Source organism: Gambusia affinis, linkage group LG01 (genome assembly GCF_019740435.1).
Source record: "Gambusia affinis linkage group LG01, SWU_Gaff_1.0, whole genome shotgun sequence".
NCBI lineage: Eukaryota > Metazoa > Chordata > Actinopteri > Cyprinodontiformes > Poeciliidae > Gambusia > Gambusia affinis.
In genome coordinates this window covers 6,257,460-6,270,412 of record NC_057868.1, presented here as the reverse complement: position 1 = coordinate 6,270,412, position 12,953 = coordinate 6,257,460, and the positions used below count along the sequence as shown (strand labels likewise).

At 40.6% G+C, this 12,953-nt stretch overlaps 2 protein-coding genes across 8 annotated transcripts in view; one reads left to right on the top strand and one right to left on the bottom strand.

Moving 5' to 3' along the window:
• The first annotated feature begins 1,352 nt into the window (after positions 1–1,352).
• On the top strand, positions 1,353–5,510 carry sp5l (Sp5 transcription factor-like). The gene is made up of 2 exons (XM_044112498.1): positions 1,353–1,747; positions 2,104–5,510. The coding sequence occupies exons 1-2, from the start codon at positions 1,694–1,696 to the stop codon at positions 3,148–3,150; spliced, it is 1,101 nt and encodes a 366-aa protein (XP_043968433.1). The 5' UTR covers positions 1,353–1,693; the 3' UTR covers positions 3,151–5,510.
• Positions 5,511–6,065: 555 nt separating this feature from the next.
• The window catches only part of arhgef25a (Rho guanine nucleotide exchange factor (GEF) 25a), a 58,195-nt gene continuing 51,307 nt past the window's right edge, over positions 6,066–12,953 (bottom strand). For 2 of the 7 annotated variants that reach the window (XM_044112432.1, XM_044112466.1), the window contains 9 exons: positions 12,382–12,471; positions 12,015–12,107; positions 11,551–11,601; positions 11,381–11,458; positions 11,072–11,263; positions 10,630–10,810; positions 9,128–9,357; positions 8,767–8,901; positions 6,066–7,213 (listed from right to left, as the gene is read on the bottom strand). In XM_044112432.1, the coding sequence (XP_043968367.1) occupies positions 7,103–7,213; positions 8,767–8,901; positions 9,128–9,357; positions 10,630–10,810; positions 11,072–11,263; positions 11,381–11,458; positions 11,551–11,601; positions 12,015–12,107; positions 12,382–12,471 (1,161 nt within the window). In that variant the 3' untranslated portion in view covers positions 6,066–7,102. The remainder of the gene's footprint in view (positions 7,214–8,766; positions 8,902–9,127; positions 9,358–10,629; positions 10,811–11,071; positions 11,264–11,380; positions 11,459–11,550; positions 11,602–12,014; positions 12,108–12,381; positions 12,472–12,953) is intronic. The other 5 variants (XM_044112440.1, XM_044112475.1, XM_044112456.1 and 2 more) reach the window with 3 other exon arrangements.

The following is a 12,953-nucleotide window of genomic DNA, read 5'->3' as shown; positions in this document are numbered from 1 at the left end:
TTAGGCTCATTTATGATCCAGAGGAACGCTGCAAGAAAAAAATATGCCATCATGCTAATAAAGTTGTTTCCCCTGTTTTTCAAGTGTTAATACAGAGCATTTACCCTTTACATGCACCTTGCAAGCAGAGCTGAAGTTGTGCCAGAAACCTTTGGGATCATTTGTGTCTTCAATGTTTTCATTTCTAAAATGGCTTCACAAAGAAGTCGCATTTGCAAAAATACTGTGGACGATGAAGTTGGCCCTCCTTATTCTTTTATATTTTCTGTTCTAAAGGTTTGTAATGTTTTAAAACTTATCCTTATATTATTATAACAAACTTGCTGAATATATCCTAGGGCTCAGTAAAATGAGTCTTATATCTCTGGTAAAAAAAATATTTAAGTTTAACATTTTAAAGAAATTTAACACATTTGGTAAATTGAAACCTGTAAACTAACAAATAGTGACCGATTATGATAATTTTGGTAACCTTATTTGTCTTCCCATGTTAGAAAAGAAAAAAACAAAAAATGTTAGTAGTTAAGGTAAGATGTGATATAAATATTAGTGATAACATTTTCTAAATCTAATCCAACATGCTGGCATGCTTCATGTTAACTTGTTAGTAAGTTTGATGTTGACATTGGTGCTGTCATTACACTAGTTGAAGTTGAATATAAACTAAAGGAATGAGATGATGACAGGTTAACAACATTTACACAAACACGGCTGTGTCATGCATTAGAAATAGCTGTTTGAAGGGTTAAAAAGCTCGATTTACATCCAGATTTGTCTTTAGCATTAGCATTGTCACTAAACTAGCTGAAACTGGATTAAAACTCAAATTCTTCCTCCAAAAGAGGAATTTTATCAAGCATGCCAATTTTTGCTTGACATTAGAATGAACATCTTCATCTGATTTATAATCCAAATATCTGTTGGATTTATTGCTAAAACTAATGACTGAACTTAATAATCGATAAACCGTACATTACAAACTAATACGCTGGATTAAAATTAAATTTACTTAGCGGTTACTATTCAACAATTTCTAAAATTAATTTAGTGTGAGAGGCCTACATGTGTGAAGTACTTCTTTTTTCTTCTTTCTAAGATGAGAGCAGCCACAACATGTCCAGTGAAGAAAAACAGCGTGGAGGAAAAGATATTCATTGAGATGTTTTTTTTTTTTCAGTTTTTTTTTTTTTATATATCAAGGTCTTTTTGTTAGAACAATTGGAGGAGGAGTCAGTTCTCGGGGTCAGCATTTGGTTGAAATTGAGTGAAATTATGAGCAGCCCACCCCTTCACCTAACAAGACCCCCCTCCTGCTTCCTCCGTCTCATCCCCACTCTATTGATGGGCTCGCCTGCATCATACTGGAGACCCCGTTGAGAGGATCTTTTCTCTCTATAAAGAGAAGATGCGGCTCGCGCGTCTTTGAGTTGTTCGCACTGGATTTTTGCAGCGCGCGCACCTCTGTTGGCAACTTCAACTGGTTCAACTGACTGCGAACAGAAAATACATTTTTACCCGGAACATTTGAATGAAACAGGATTTCCCAGAGTCGGAGTGTTTAAAAAAAAAAAAAAAAGAAAAAAAGAAAAAATCTTGATGCACGCATTCTGCAGCATCTCCAGCGATAGTTTCAGATTCCGTGCGTTCTCGGTGCAGTTTGTGCTGCGGGTGGGGAACAGGAGCGCGAGGACAGATGGCTGCGCTCACGATACAGAGGACTGACAACTTTTTACACACCTTCCTGCAGGTTTGCTTCTTTTGTCTTTAACTGGTATCACTTTATGTTTGATTTCCTCTGCATTGTTCCCCTTTGACTGTACTGTTCTTAACCTTTACACATTATATACAAATATATATATATATATATATTTACAGTATATATATATATATATATATTTATATATATATATATATATATATATATATATATATATATATATATATATATATATAAACTAAAGTCTTTGTGTAAAAATATCGATTTCTACTTTTGAGTTGAATTTGGCCAACTTTTTGAGAATATTTATTTAAAAAAAAAAAAAAAAAAAAGGTAAAACAACATAACTTTTCTTAATGGTGATGCGTTTGTGTGTCACCGCACAGGACCGGACGCCCAGCTCCTCTCCGGAGGGAGCGCCCAACGCCCTCTCCTTCCTGGCCACCACCTGCAGCCAGGCCTGGCAGGTGGGCAGCACCATGGGCTCGGATGGGTCACAGTTTCCCTACGAAGGCACGGTCAGTTCCACAGCTGGAATGTTTCAGCTATGGAGCAACGACATGGCCCCCAGCACTGCCCTCAGCACGCACCAGATGACTTTCACGGTGCCCAAGGTGCAATTTCCTGGGCACATGCAGTCCGGCCTGGGTCACCACCATCATCATCACCACCACCATCCTCATCATCACCACCACGAGCTGCCTCTGACCCCACCGGCTGAACCTGCGTCCTCCTACTCCTTCGAACTGTCCCCTGTTAAGGTGCTGTCTTCGCAGCCGCAGTCCAGCAGCCCCTATTACCCCCAACACAACAGCGTGGGCCAAAACTTCCCCAGCTTTCTGCAGAATTCCTCCGCCAGGCATCACCTTTCGGGCGGCCACGTGGAGGACGGGCAGCAGTGGTGGAGCCTCCCACAAACCAACAGCGCTCCAGCTAACCATCCCTTCTCCCTGGGCAGGCAGCTGGTTTTGGGTCACCAGCCGCAGATAGCCGCTCTCCTCCAGGGCACCTCCAAGGGTTTGCTGAGCTCCACGCGCCGCTGCCGGCGATGCAAATGTCCGAACTGCCAGACGAACAGCGGGGGGCTGGAGTTCGGCAAGAAGAGACTGCACATCTGCCACATCCCGGAGTGCGGCAAAGTGTACAAGAAGACTTCCCACCTGAAGGCGCACCTGCGCTGGCACGCCGGGGAGAGGCCCTTCATCTGCAATTGGCTCTTCTGCGGCAAGAGCTTCACGCGCTCGGACGAGCTGCAGCGGCACCTCCGCACGCACACCGGGGAGAAGAGGTTCGGGTGCCAGCAGTGTGGCAAGAGGTTCATGAGGAGCGACCACCTGTCCAAACACGTGAAAACCCACCAGAGCAGGAAGGGTCGGTCCGGGCAGCCCCCTCAGGGCACAGACCCAATGCTCGCTAGTATTAAAAGAGAGTGATCTGCTTTATACAGATTAAAATAAAGCAAGAAAAAAATAAATTATAACTGTGAGAATCCCATTGACTGCCATAGATTTGCACTACAGGGTAAGCGCTCCCTGAATGTTATTCTTCCTTGTCAGAATCCTGCTTTTGAACTAACCTGGACTTTGGTTGAGTGAAATTCTGATTGTTGTTGACCCTAAGATGAAGCTTTTGCAGTGATACTGTGATAGTTCAGTGAGAAGGATTAAAGAGCCTTTGATATTCATTATGTAAATCTTATTTAAATTTCAACTGGTGTGAAAGTCTATTTTTTCAGACTTTATTGTGTAAATATTTGACTATGTTAAACAGCTGATGATAGGGTTCTACCTTAATATGTGCTCTAAAGAATTAAGTTGAATATAAATGTATGCCTTAGCTGGAAAACTGCAATTATCTCTGAAATTATTGGGGGGAAAAATTGCAAATCTTAACTCGGTTTTCATTCTGGATTTGTCCAACTGTCGCCCAGAAATAGTTTAGAAATTTTAACTCTTGGATTTGTCTGTTTTTAAGAGGCAAAGTGATCAAATACGCTGCAGATCAATTCTTTTAAGCTTTAAATTGTTTGTAAGTCATGTAAAACTATTCAAAACGATTTTATTTGGGTTTTGGCAGCATGTAAATTTGAATAAACACTGTCATGGAAAAAAAAATAAGAAAAATAGTTTCTTGTTGCATCATTCCTGTGTTTTGTAGAGTTTAACTTTCTCACCAGTTTGTCCATTCAGAAAGATCTAGTATTTTGTTTCGATGGTAATTTGATTGCTTTTAGAATACAAATGCTGTCCATTGTGATGCCAGTGTGAAGGAAGAAGCTCCTAAAAAACACCCAACATGCTGGGGCTGTTCAAAGATTTTCACACCTCAAAGTAAATACTCATACCATTGATGGGGGGCCATTTGCACCGCCCGCTGCAATCAAGTTCACAGTCATGTGGCTTTTTAATGAGTGTTTTCTTTTTTCTTCTTCTTCTTTTTTTTCCAATAAAGAGGATTGAGTCAACAGCTGCATCACAGGCGCAGTGAAGAGGAATTCCCTGTGAATGGGACCCCTGTTTCCCGAGACCCCTCTGTGGTGACAGGAACTCCCTTTGATTTTGCACCCTTGTGAAAGTTAATACTCCCCTCCCTCCCTCCCTCCTCCCACCCAAGACCTCCATATATCACGGCCGTGTTACGATGGGCTCTGCTTTTACAGCCTAGAATGAGGCTTTATTCAGATGGCCAGCCAACCAGATGTCTGATCATCCAGGGGTTTCTTCTCTTTGTTTCAACTTCCTCTGGTGGGAAGCGAAAATAAGTGAACTCTGTTGTCTTTGTTAGAAGTCCCACAGTGGAGGCCGAGTGATTCCAAAGCGACATTTGTACTTTATTGCTGCCATCGGTTTATTTTCGTGCAATCAGAGTGAGAATCGCCTGTGCAGAAACCCCCAGGGCCAAGTCAAAAAATCTAAAATTTATCCTAGATAAAAGCCCTGGGATGTAGCTAAATTGATTCTGTGAGAGAGTGAAAAACACTTCTTTTTCTTTACTGCAACAGCAGAGTCCACAGTGTGGCTAAGAGCAGTGCGGTCAGGCTAGTACTGCACAGGTATCAAAAGTCAAGTACTGTCAAGCCAAACTTTGTGGAAATTAGCTCTATTTCTATTAATAAAAGCACTAATTTCCAGCAATGACCACATAACTGATGATAATGTCACAGTGACGACATTTTAAAAGTTATTTAGAGTCATTCCAGTCACTGGAACAGAAACTCAGCTGATGTAAACATTCAGAGTTCTTGCAGCATTCAGACTTACAGTCTGCAGAACTTGTTGCTAATGCAAATCTGACCATCTGACTTTATTAATGTCTTTGAAAGGTAAAACTATGAACAGATGAGTTCAAACATTAAAGTGGAGATAGCAGCACTTAGAAAAAACATTCTAAGGGATAGCATTAATTGCTAAATAATTTTAGCAATAGTTACAACACGCTAGATGTGTATAAAAACACATTTGAGTTCACAAATAAATTTTGAGTTCACAAGTAAACAAAATAAAAGTAAACTTGTTGCATGACAAAAATCCTTGTATTATGTTTGGAAGAAACTGAAGAGACTCTGACACATAAACCCACACACTTTGCTCAGTTTCAAAAAGACACTTTTATTTTATATGATTCAACTCTTTCTAGTCGCTCAAATGTGACATCAACCAGTCTTCTCTCTGTATTACACCTGTTACTTTTGGTTCTCTGTAGAGGTATTCCTTTGTGTGTTTCATGCAAAACCGATTGATCAGTCATTCCAATGAGAGCTCTGTAAAATAAACTGAAGTTAAAATCAGCCAATGTCCTATCTTTCTGGATTGTTTTGTTTTCAAAGTGAATGAAAGTGGTAAATTGTTTTGTTGTTTTTGTGAAAAAATTTCCGAGTATCTTGGACGTGAGCGCTGAAATGTGAGGCCTTCTGATCTTTGGTGCAGCTGTATGATCTAACTGAACTGGAGGCGAAAGTCTTTAGGGACCCCTAGTGGCCACAAATAGGAGAGCTCTTCTCCTTTTGCAACTCCTCTTTATTTAAATACTAACGATAATTAATATCTTTGATTCTTTTTTTTTAAAAGAGGAATGGCAAGCCGGCCCCTATAGTAAGGACACAAAACATCCTAATTGCTGAGCTGCTGCTGTTTTTGGCACTTTTTAGGAAGAAGAATCATGCAAACAACCAGCTGGACTGATGAGAGTTCTTGGCCTACCAGGGCCATAGTTCATCCTTCAAGTGGCTGTGTTGAAGTACGCTTTCTTTATAGTATGTACAGTATATGATCCATGAGGGCAAAAGTTATAGAACGAGCGTCTTGACATGACAAGAATTGACTTATAGTATGACTTACATTTTTTTAAAAAATCAATTCTTATTTAAGGATCACAAAATATAGGTGTAATGTGGCATTGCTCGAGTCAGTGACGACCTCGGAGATGTTGCATGCAACACTTCGGGTGAGTCTCTAAGGATGCGTTTTCAACTGTTGAGGAGTTGCCCGAAGAGGGGAAAAAAGAAACCTGGGGTGACGTCATACCCACAGAGAACCTCCAGAGGGCTCCCTTATGCCTTCTTGTCCAGATCAAAGGGAGGCCGGTCAAACAGAATATTGGAGCACACAGGGCGCCCCTCAACACTGTTGCAACAAAGAAAGTTCCTCACTCTTCAATGAAATTTGAGAAAATAAAGTTCTTGCGATGACCACGTCAAATGTTCCGGCTTTCCCGTTCTTGTTAACATAAACAGCAAACTCAGGTGACAGCAGGGAAATAAAATAAAAAAAAATTAAAAAAAAGAATATAAATGGGGTTGTCTCCATCGCAGGGTATCAGAATGAAACTTAAAGAAATTTGCAGAGGAAACAAGAAGAGGCGCTCCTTGCCCGCTCTCATGTACACCAACATATCCACAAGTCATTGTCACAAACACACATTCAGGCACACACTTAGCTCCAGTGATTGCCCCAATTAGGAATGGAATCATCCAAGATTTCGCTCCATCCCTTTCAAAGAGAGGAATACAAACTCTTCAAAAGAAAACAAACACACAAACGACAACAAAAAAAAACAGAAGGTAGAAAGCAGAAATTGTCATATCAAGGAGTGTTTTATAATTCTGAGCCTAACAGCATCGCGTTGGATGCTCTCGCTGCTCACTGGAGGTGATCAAGGCCACATCACCTCCCTTTCAAGTGGCTCTCTAAAAGGGAGCCAAGCACTTTATATCTATATATATCTATATATATAGATATATATAGATATATATATAGACCACAGCTCCTTTATATTTCAGCTTCCTAGGAAGTCCCGCAACAAGCAGACACCTCAGGTGTGCGAACAAGTACACAGTTGGTGTCTTCACAGCATTAGTTAGCTGTTGTCCTCCTGATTCAGAAGAGTTCACATGTCGTCTTCAGCTAGCTGGGCTAGGTTGCTGGAACGTCGTCGGGCTGAGGGGCCTGACACCACATCAGAAGCAGAGCCTCTGCGGAGACCATCTACTGCTCTCTGCTGGGGAAGAAGGGAACACTGATCAAAGCACTGAGTGGCCCTAATGGAGCCAGGATGTAAGACAGGGGTGCCCAAAGTCGGTCCTCGAGGGCCGGCATCCTGCATGTTTTAGTTCTCTCCCTGGTTTAACACACCTGGATCCAATGATGGCTCATTAGAAGAACACTGACATGCTGAAAAGGTTGTTACTACCACCAGGGAGAGAACTAAAACGTGCAGGATGCCGGCCCTCGAGGACCAACTGTTGGTATCCCTGATGTAAGAGAAATCACTTTTTTTTCTATATTTATAATACATCTTTGAAATCCTTCCTATTCATGCCAGTAAAGGAAACTGTTAAAATTATGTGCATGTGAACAGCTTAGCATGTAAGGCATTTTGTAAAAGTTTTCATGCCTCTTAAACTTTTTTAATGCTGTCACGTTACAGCAAGATACTTCAGTGGATTTCACCTGATAGAACAACAGCAATGCATAATTTTAATGTGGGCAGAAAATACAACTATGACGTCATTGAATAGGGCATAGTTACAATATCACCAAGAAATAACCATTCTAAATTGACAGGCTAGGAATAAAGAGTATAATTAGAAAAGCAGCCAAGAGTCATATGATGACTCATGCACTCTGCAGCTCCAAGGCCTCATTTATAAATAATTTTAACACAATACTTTGTTGGTGGAAAAAAAAAAACAACAACAAAAAAAAACATAAGTTTTGTTTATAGTTTACAGAAGAAGGAGCTCTGGGCAGATTAAATCAAAATTGAGCTCTTTGGCGTACATACAATTCTCTATCTAGGAGGTAGTGAAGAGAGGTCGGAGAGAGCTTTGCAAAACGAATTGACGGAAAATTCAGTTTCTCGATGTATGAAGCATGAAAGCGAAATGTTGGTAGTGTACATAAGATATAATAAGATTTGTGGTTGTATTGTGACAAAATGTAGAAAAGTTAAAGGATTATGACTACTTTCCAAAGCACTGGAGATGGATCTGACACCCCATCAGACTGGGAAGCCATTATGCATATTTGATAGGCATCTCCTGGACAGGAAGTAGCCCAGGCCCACTTCCTGTTTGCTTAACATAATCTGTCAGCCCTCTGAGGACAAAAGCCCAATGATGACAGACGTACATCTTCTTGATAACAAAAAAACAACTTTACAAAATGCTGCTGTTAACAAACTTATTCAAACTTACTAACTTATTATTTTTATTGTTTAATAATCTTCTTGTTTAGTCCATCAGTTTTCTTAATAATCTGCAGCAGATTTGGTCAATGCACTTGTTCTCCAATAGGGGGAGGTGTAACTCTTTTTGTCAAACACATTTCTTCACTCAGTCTGTGTCTACAGAAGGAGTTGCAGTTACAGCTTAATTAGCATTAAACAGAAAATTGGATTTGGTGTTTAGATGTGGCAACATGGTCTGAAAGCAGTTCCCCACAGGCTTGTTGTCTGTGGTGTGTAATTCTGCAGCTTGTTCGGTTACCCTGCTTGTTGACTGCACAGCTCAGTGGTCATAATAAACTCCTAATCAATTGCATATACTCTACCTGTGCACCCTGAGCGGCCGGCGTGTACAGCCCATTTGATACAGCTGGACAGTTTGACTGATCAGAGAGACCCACTCGGACGTGTGATGGTGAAGCAGAGTGGGAGTCATCAGGGCATGGCTGGACCGGAGTGGCCTGCAGATGTAGGTAAGGAACAGGTGAATCACTCACTACTGAAGGTCACGCACGAAGCAGTTTGCTGTTTTTTTTTTTTTTTATTATTATTATTATTTCTACATTTAAGATGTACAGCCACAAAAGCTTGAAAAACAGAGTTTCTGGCGCAGCAGGCAGTGAAACAGTGTGCAACGGGTAACGGCAGTGGCGCTTCCCACAGAGCGATACAGCTTGAGATACCTACGCCCCTCACCGAGGACATCTCGCTCGGCCCTTGGCTCTGGCTTTGGCTCGGCAGGTAGAGCGTTGGCAGAGAGGTGTTGTGAGAGCGGAGGGAGGGAAGCTTGTTGCGGTCGATGGAGGCAGATGAGTGGGGCCTCAGGGCGCTCGCAGCAGACAGAGGGGGCCTCATGCTGCGGCCCAGGCTATTGGATTTGCTCTCTCGTCGCTGATACTCAATTGGTGATTGTAAGGCTGAGAGAAAAAGAAAAAAAAAACGCAGTCAGCTTTTGGCAACTTTCCATAAGTGTGCTAAAGAGAGTTGCATGGAGCAGATGCGTGTTTTTTATTTTGTGAGAGGATAAAAGCCCAATCATGTTAATTATCTGGCAACGTTGTTCTTGTTCTGTTTGATGTTACAGTGTTATGACACGCGGTGATCCATTATTTATCGGTCCAGATTCACACACAGAAGCTCATTGATGTTAACGTCACCTACAAAATAAACAATTCTAGGGTGTTTATGAGCACTTATTAAATGTTTGGTAACCCTGTCCATGAGGTTGAATTGACTAAAAACATGTTCTCAATTCGTTTTATCCACATCCACAAATCACCAAAACTTTAAACATTTGTTTCATTTAGCAAAATCTTTCAAAAAGTCTTTGATAGCTTATTTTATAAAAACGAAAATGCATCTAAAATACTTAATGTAAGATGTTTGTGGGTTCTTAAAGCTTTACACCTCCATGGCAATGTGTGAATAGTGTTTAATGAGGGTTATGTTTAGACAGAATCTGTCCTGTGAAAAGCTTTGCATTTAAAAGTGTTATGACTGTGAAGTCAATATTAAACCCCGGGCAGCTCAGGAACATATCTAAAATTTTCAGCCAGAGAAATATTTGTCGATGTATTTGCACCCCTGAAAACTCTCCCTTTTTCAAAAATAATCAACCAAAAGTCTTTCTGAGCGATCAATGAAGGAACCGTTTGACTCATAATTATCTAAATAGTCACATCATTCTGAACTATTCTTTTCAGTGAGCGCTTTTAAGTTTCAGTATTTGCCTGAGCAGATGAAAAATGGCTCATTCGGTCAAATGGAAATTGCACCCACGGATAAAACCAAACTTTTTCTTCTTGGTATTTTGTGGTTGAGGAGTGTACATTTAGAATATCTTCACAGACTTACCTCAGTTTAACTTAAAATGCTGTGAAATGATGTGATCACCAAGGCTATTACGAATTATTGAATGTAAGCCTAAAATTTAATTTTAAAAAATTATTTTGATAATTCTTACTGACAAAATGGATGATTTATTGTCAGACACCAAAAACAACAATTGCCTGTCTACTCATACAGTGTACGTTTTGTCACTGTGTTTAAATAATGCCAAAAAAATTCCCCCAAACATTTATCGACTTATCTACATAATCTCATGACATGCTCAGGGATTGATGAATAAATCAACAATTTATTACTTTTTAGAAATAAATAACTGTCATTAAAACATAGGCTGATCATACCATTAAGAAAGTTGCGCTGACTTTCCAGGATCTGAACCACGTCGTTGACCCAAGCTCTGCAGATCTCAGCGGAGGAGCCCTGCAGCTGGTACCGCACCATGCTCCCATCTGGGTTTCGTGAGGTCAGTACAAAACGCGTATCTTCGCCATCAACACTGGGCTCCACCCCCAGGCAGCTAACCTGCAAAACAACACATCTGACTAACACCTGGGCGGATAACATCCTGCTGAATCGCTTGTTAAATAACTCCTGCGATTCCCTGGAGACTTCATACTGAGGAGTTGCACAACATGCTAATTGGGGGGGAAGAATTAGTGTGATACAAATCTGTTGTGTAACTCACAACCTGGGTGGGTGTTGCAATTTCTTACTTCTAGGTATTTTGCTGTTTATTTTTGGTTACATTCTGTGTGGCTTCATGGAGGATAGAAAAGCACACACCTTGATGCTGTTTTTAAAGATGTATCCAGGGATGGAGAAGTCTTTCTTCTTGTCTATGGGCTCGCTGAAAATTACCAGCTGCTCAAACAGGAAGACTCGTCTCTCCTTGGCTCGAGATAGAAAGCCACTGTCCTGCTCTGTGACAGTGAAAGTTTCCTGCTGAAGCAGCTTGCCCTGGGCTGTGATCTTTCCCTGGTACACAAACATAAAAAGAAGCAAAAAAAACCCCCCAAAAAAACCAGATGTAAAGTGTTGCTTGTCTTGTATCGAACAAGAATGGGTTGTTGAAAAGCTGCTGTAAAGACAAACCTCAAAGCCTTGTAATCTGCCCACATTCATCATGTCATCGCAACGTTTTGGCACCAAGCACATCACTTCCACCGCTTTCTGTGTTCGAGACAAGAATAAGAGTTGTTGTCTTGGACACTCACATTCCCAAAATATCTTCAAATCATGAATGTTTCCGTCAGGACTCTCACCTCTAACTCTTTAGTGTCCTTCCCAGCTTTGATACAATACGTCAAAAGGTCCTGTGGAAATAGACACAGCATGGTCACCGGAGCATTCCAGGTTTACTACCCAGAGTAAAGCGAGGCCATCTGGTGGTCTGTTAATGGGTGTTTAATTCATTCATTCATTAGAGTACAATAAAGTAAAGTTTTAAAGAAGCAAGAGCTTTATACAACTGACCAGAAAAGACATTTACATGTTATTGTTTGAATCATCTGGCAGGGAGAGAGTCTCATTCTGTAATTTGCCTCTTCCTCTGTCAGTGGAAAGCAGCCTGATAGACAATATGCTCAGTGTGTGTCTTGATGTTTTAGGCACATGATGTTTACATAAGCCCCCATGCCATAGCTGTGTGTGTTCTGACAGCTGCTCTGTGCATGTGCTTGGGTAGCTGGTGTGTTGGTCAGCGGCGAAGCAATGAACCATTAGTCACCTTCAGCAGAAGCTGGTACTTCATGATCCTCTGGACAGGTTTGATGAGCAGGTCATTGAGCTGCAGTCTATGTCCCAACTGCTGTCGGAGCTCCTAGAAAGAAAAACAGCAATTCACATGTCAGCAGCGTCTCAAAACACGACCTCTGACGACCTGCGTCATCTAACTCAAAGTGATTAAGGATAGACACCAAAAATGAAGTGGCAGCTCTAAAGGGATTCACGCACACATGTGCTAAACATAGCAGAGACATCGGTGCATGCTAAAATTTAGGGTGTGACAGTAAACTGCTGCTGAGACTAAACGAAAACCACAAACAAATTAAATTGTTGTTAATTTTTCAGGAGAAAAAGCAGATTTTTCTCACCTCAAAGTAGGTGTCAATGTACTCTGAGACAATATGTTCCGACTTGGGCTTGTTCTGGCAGTAGACAACGTACATATGGAGACGTCGCTCCTGAAAACCAAGACCAAAAAACAATAAACAAAAAAACTCTCAAAATTAATCTTGGTACAGATTAATAAATACTACTGTTGGCTTTCGAAATACAATGAAATTATAACAAATTCCCCTACAAGCAAATCACACATTTCTCTTATTTTATCAGAGCATTTTGAGTATTTCGTGAATCAAGTTGTCTTATGTATATCTATGTGAATTATTGGTATTGCTCATTACGCATCTCTGTCTTGTGGATTGAACTTATTTATATTTACCTTAATATGTTACTGCCAAAAGAAATGAAGGTCTATGCAATGGTAATGATAAGATGTGATCTGCTTGTGGGTGTGAAATAATCACATAATTTCACACCCATGAAATGTGGTGAGAATTAGCAACAGGGGGAATTTACTTATTTAAATGTTTTGTAAATTGAAATATTTTTACTACTGCTTTGTTCTCAAAATTAATTAAAAGTCATGTCTGTCTTTTTGTTA

Bases quoted from the DNA above. Each gene is read 5' to 3' on its own strand.
- sp5l (XM_044112498.1), top strand. From the start codon at position 1,694: ATGGCTGCGCTCACGATACAGAGGACTGACAACTTTTTACACACCTTC. The intron at 1,748-2,103 runs GTTTGCTTCTTT...GTCACCGCACAG, and splicing joins TTTTACACACCTTCCTGCAG to GACCGGACGCCCAGCTCCTC.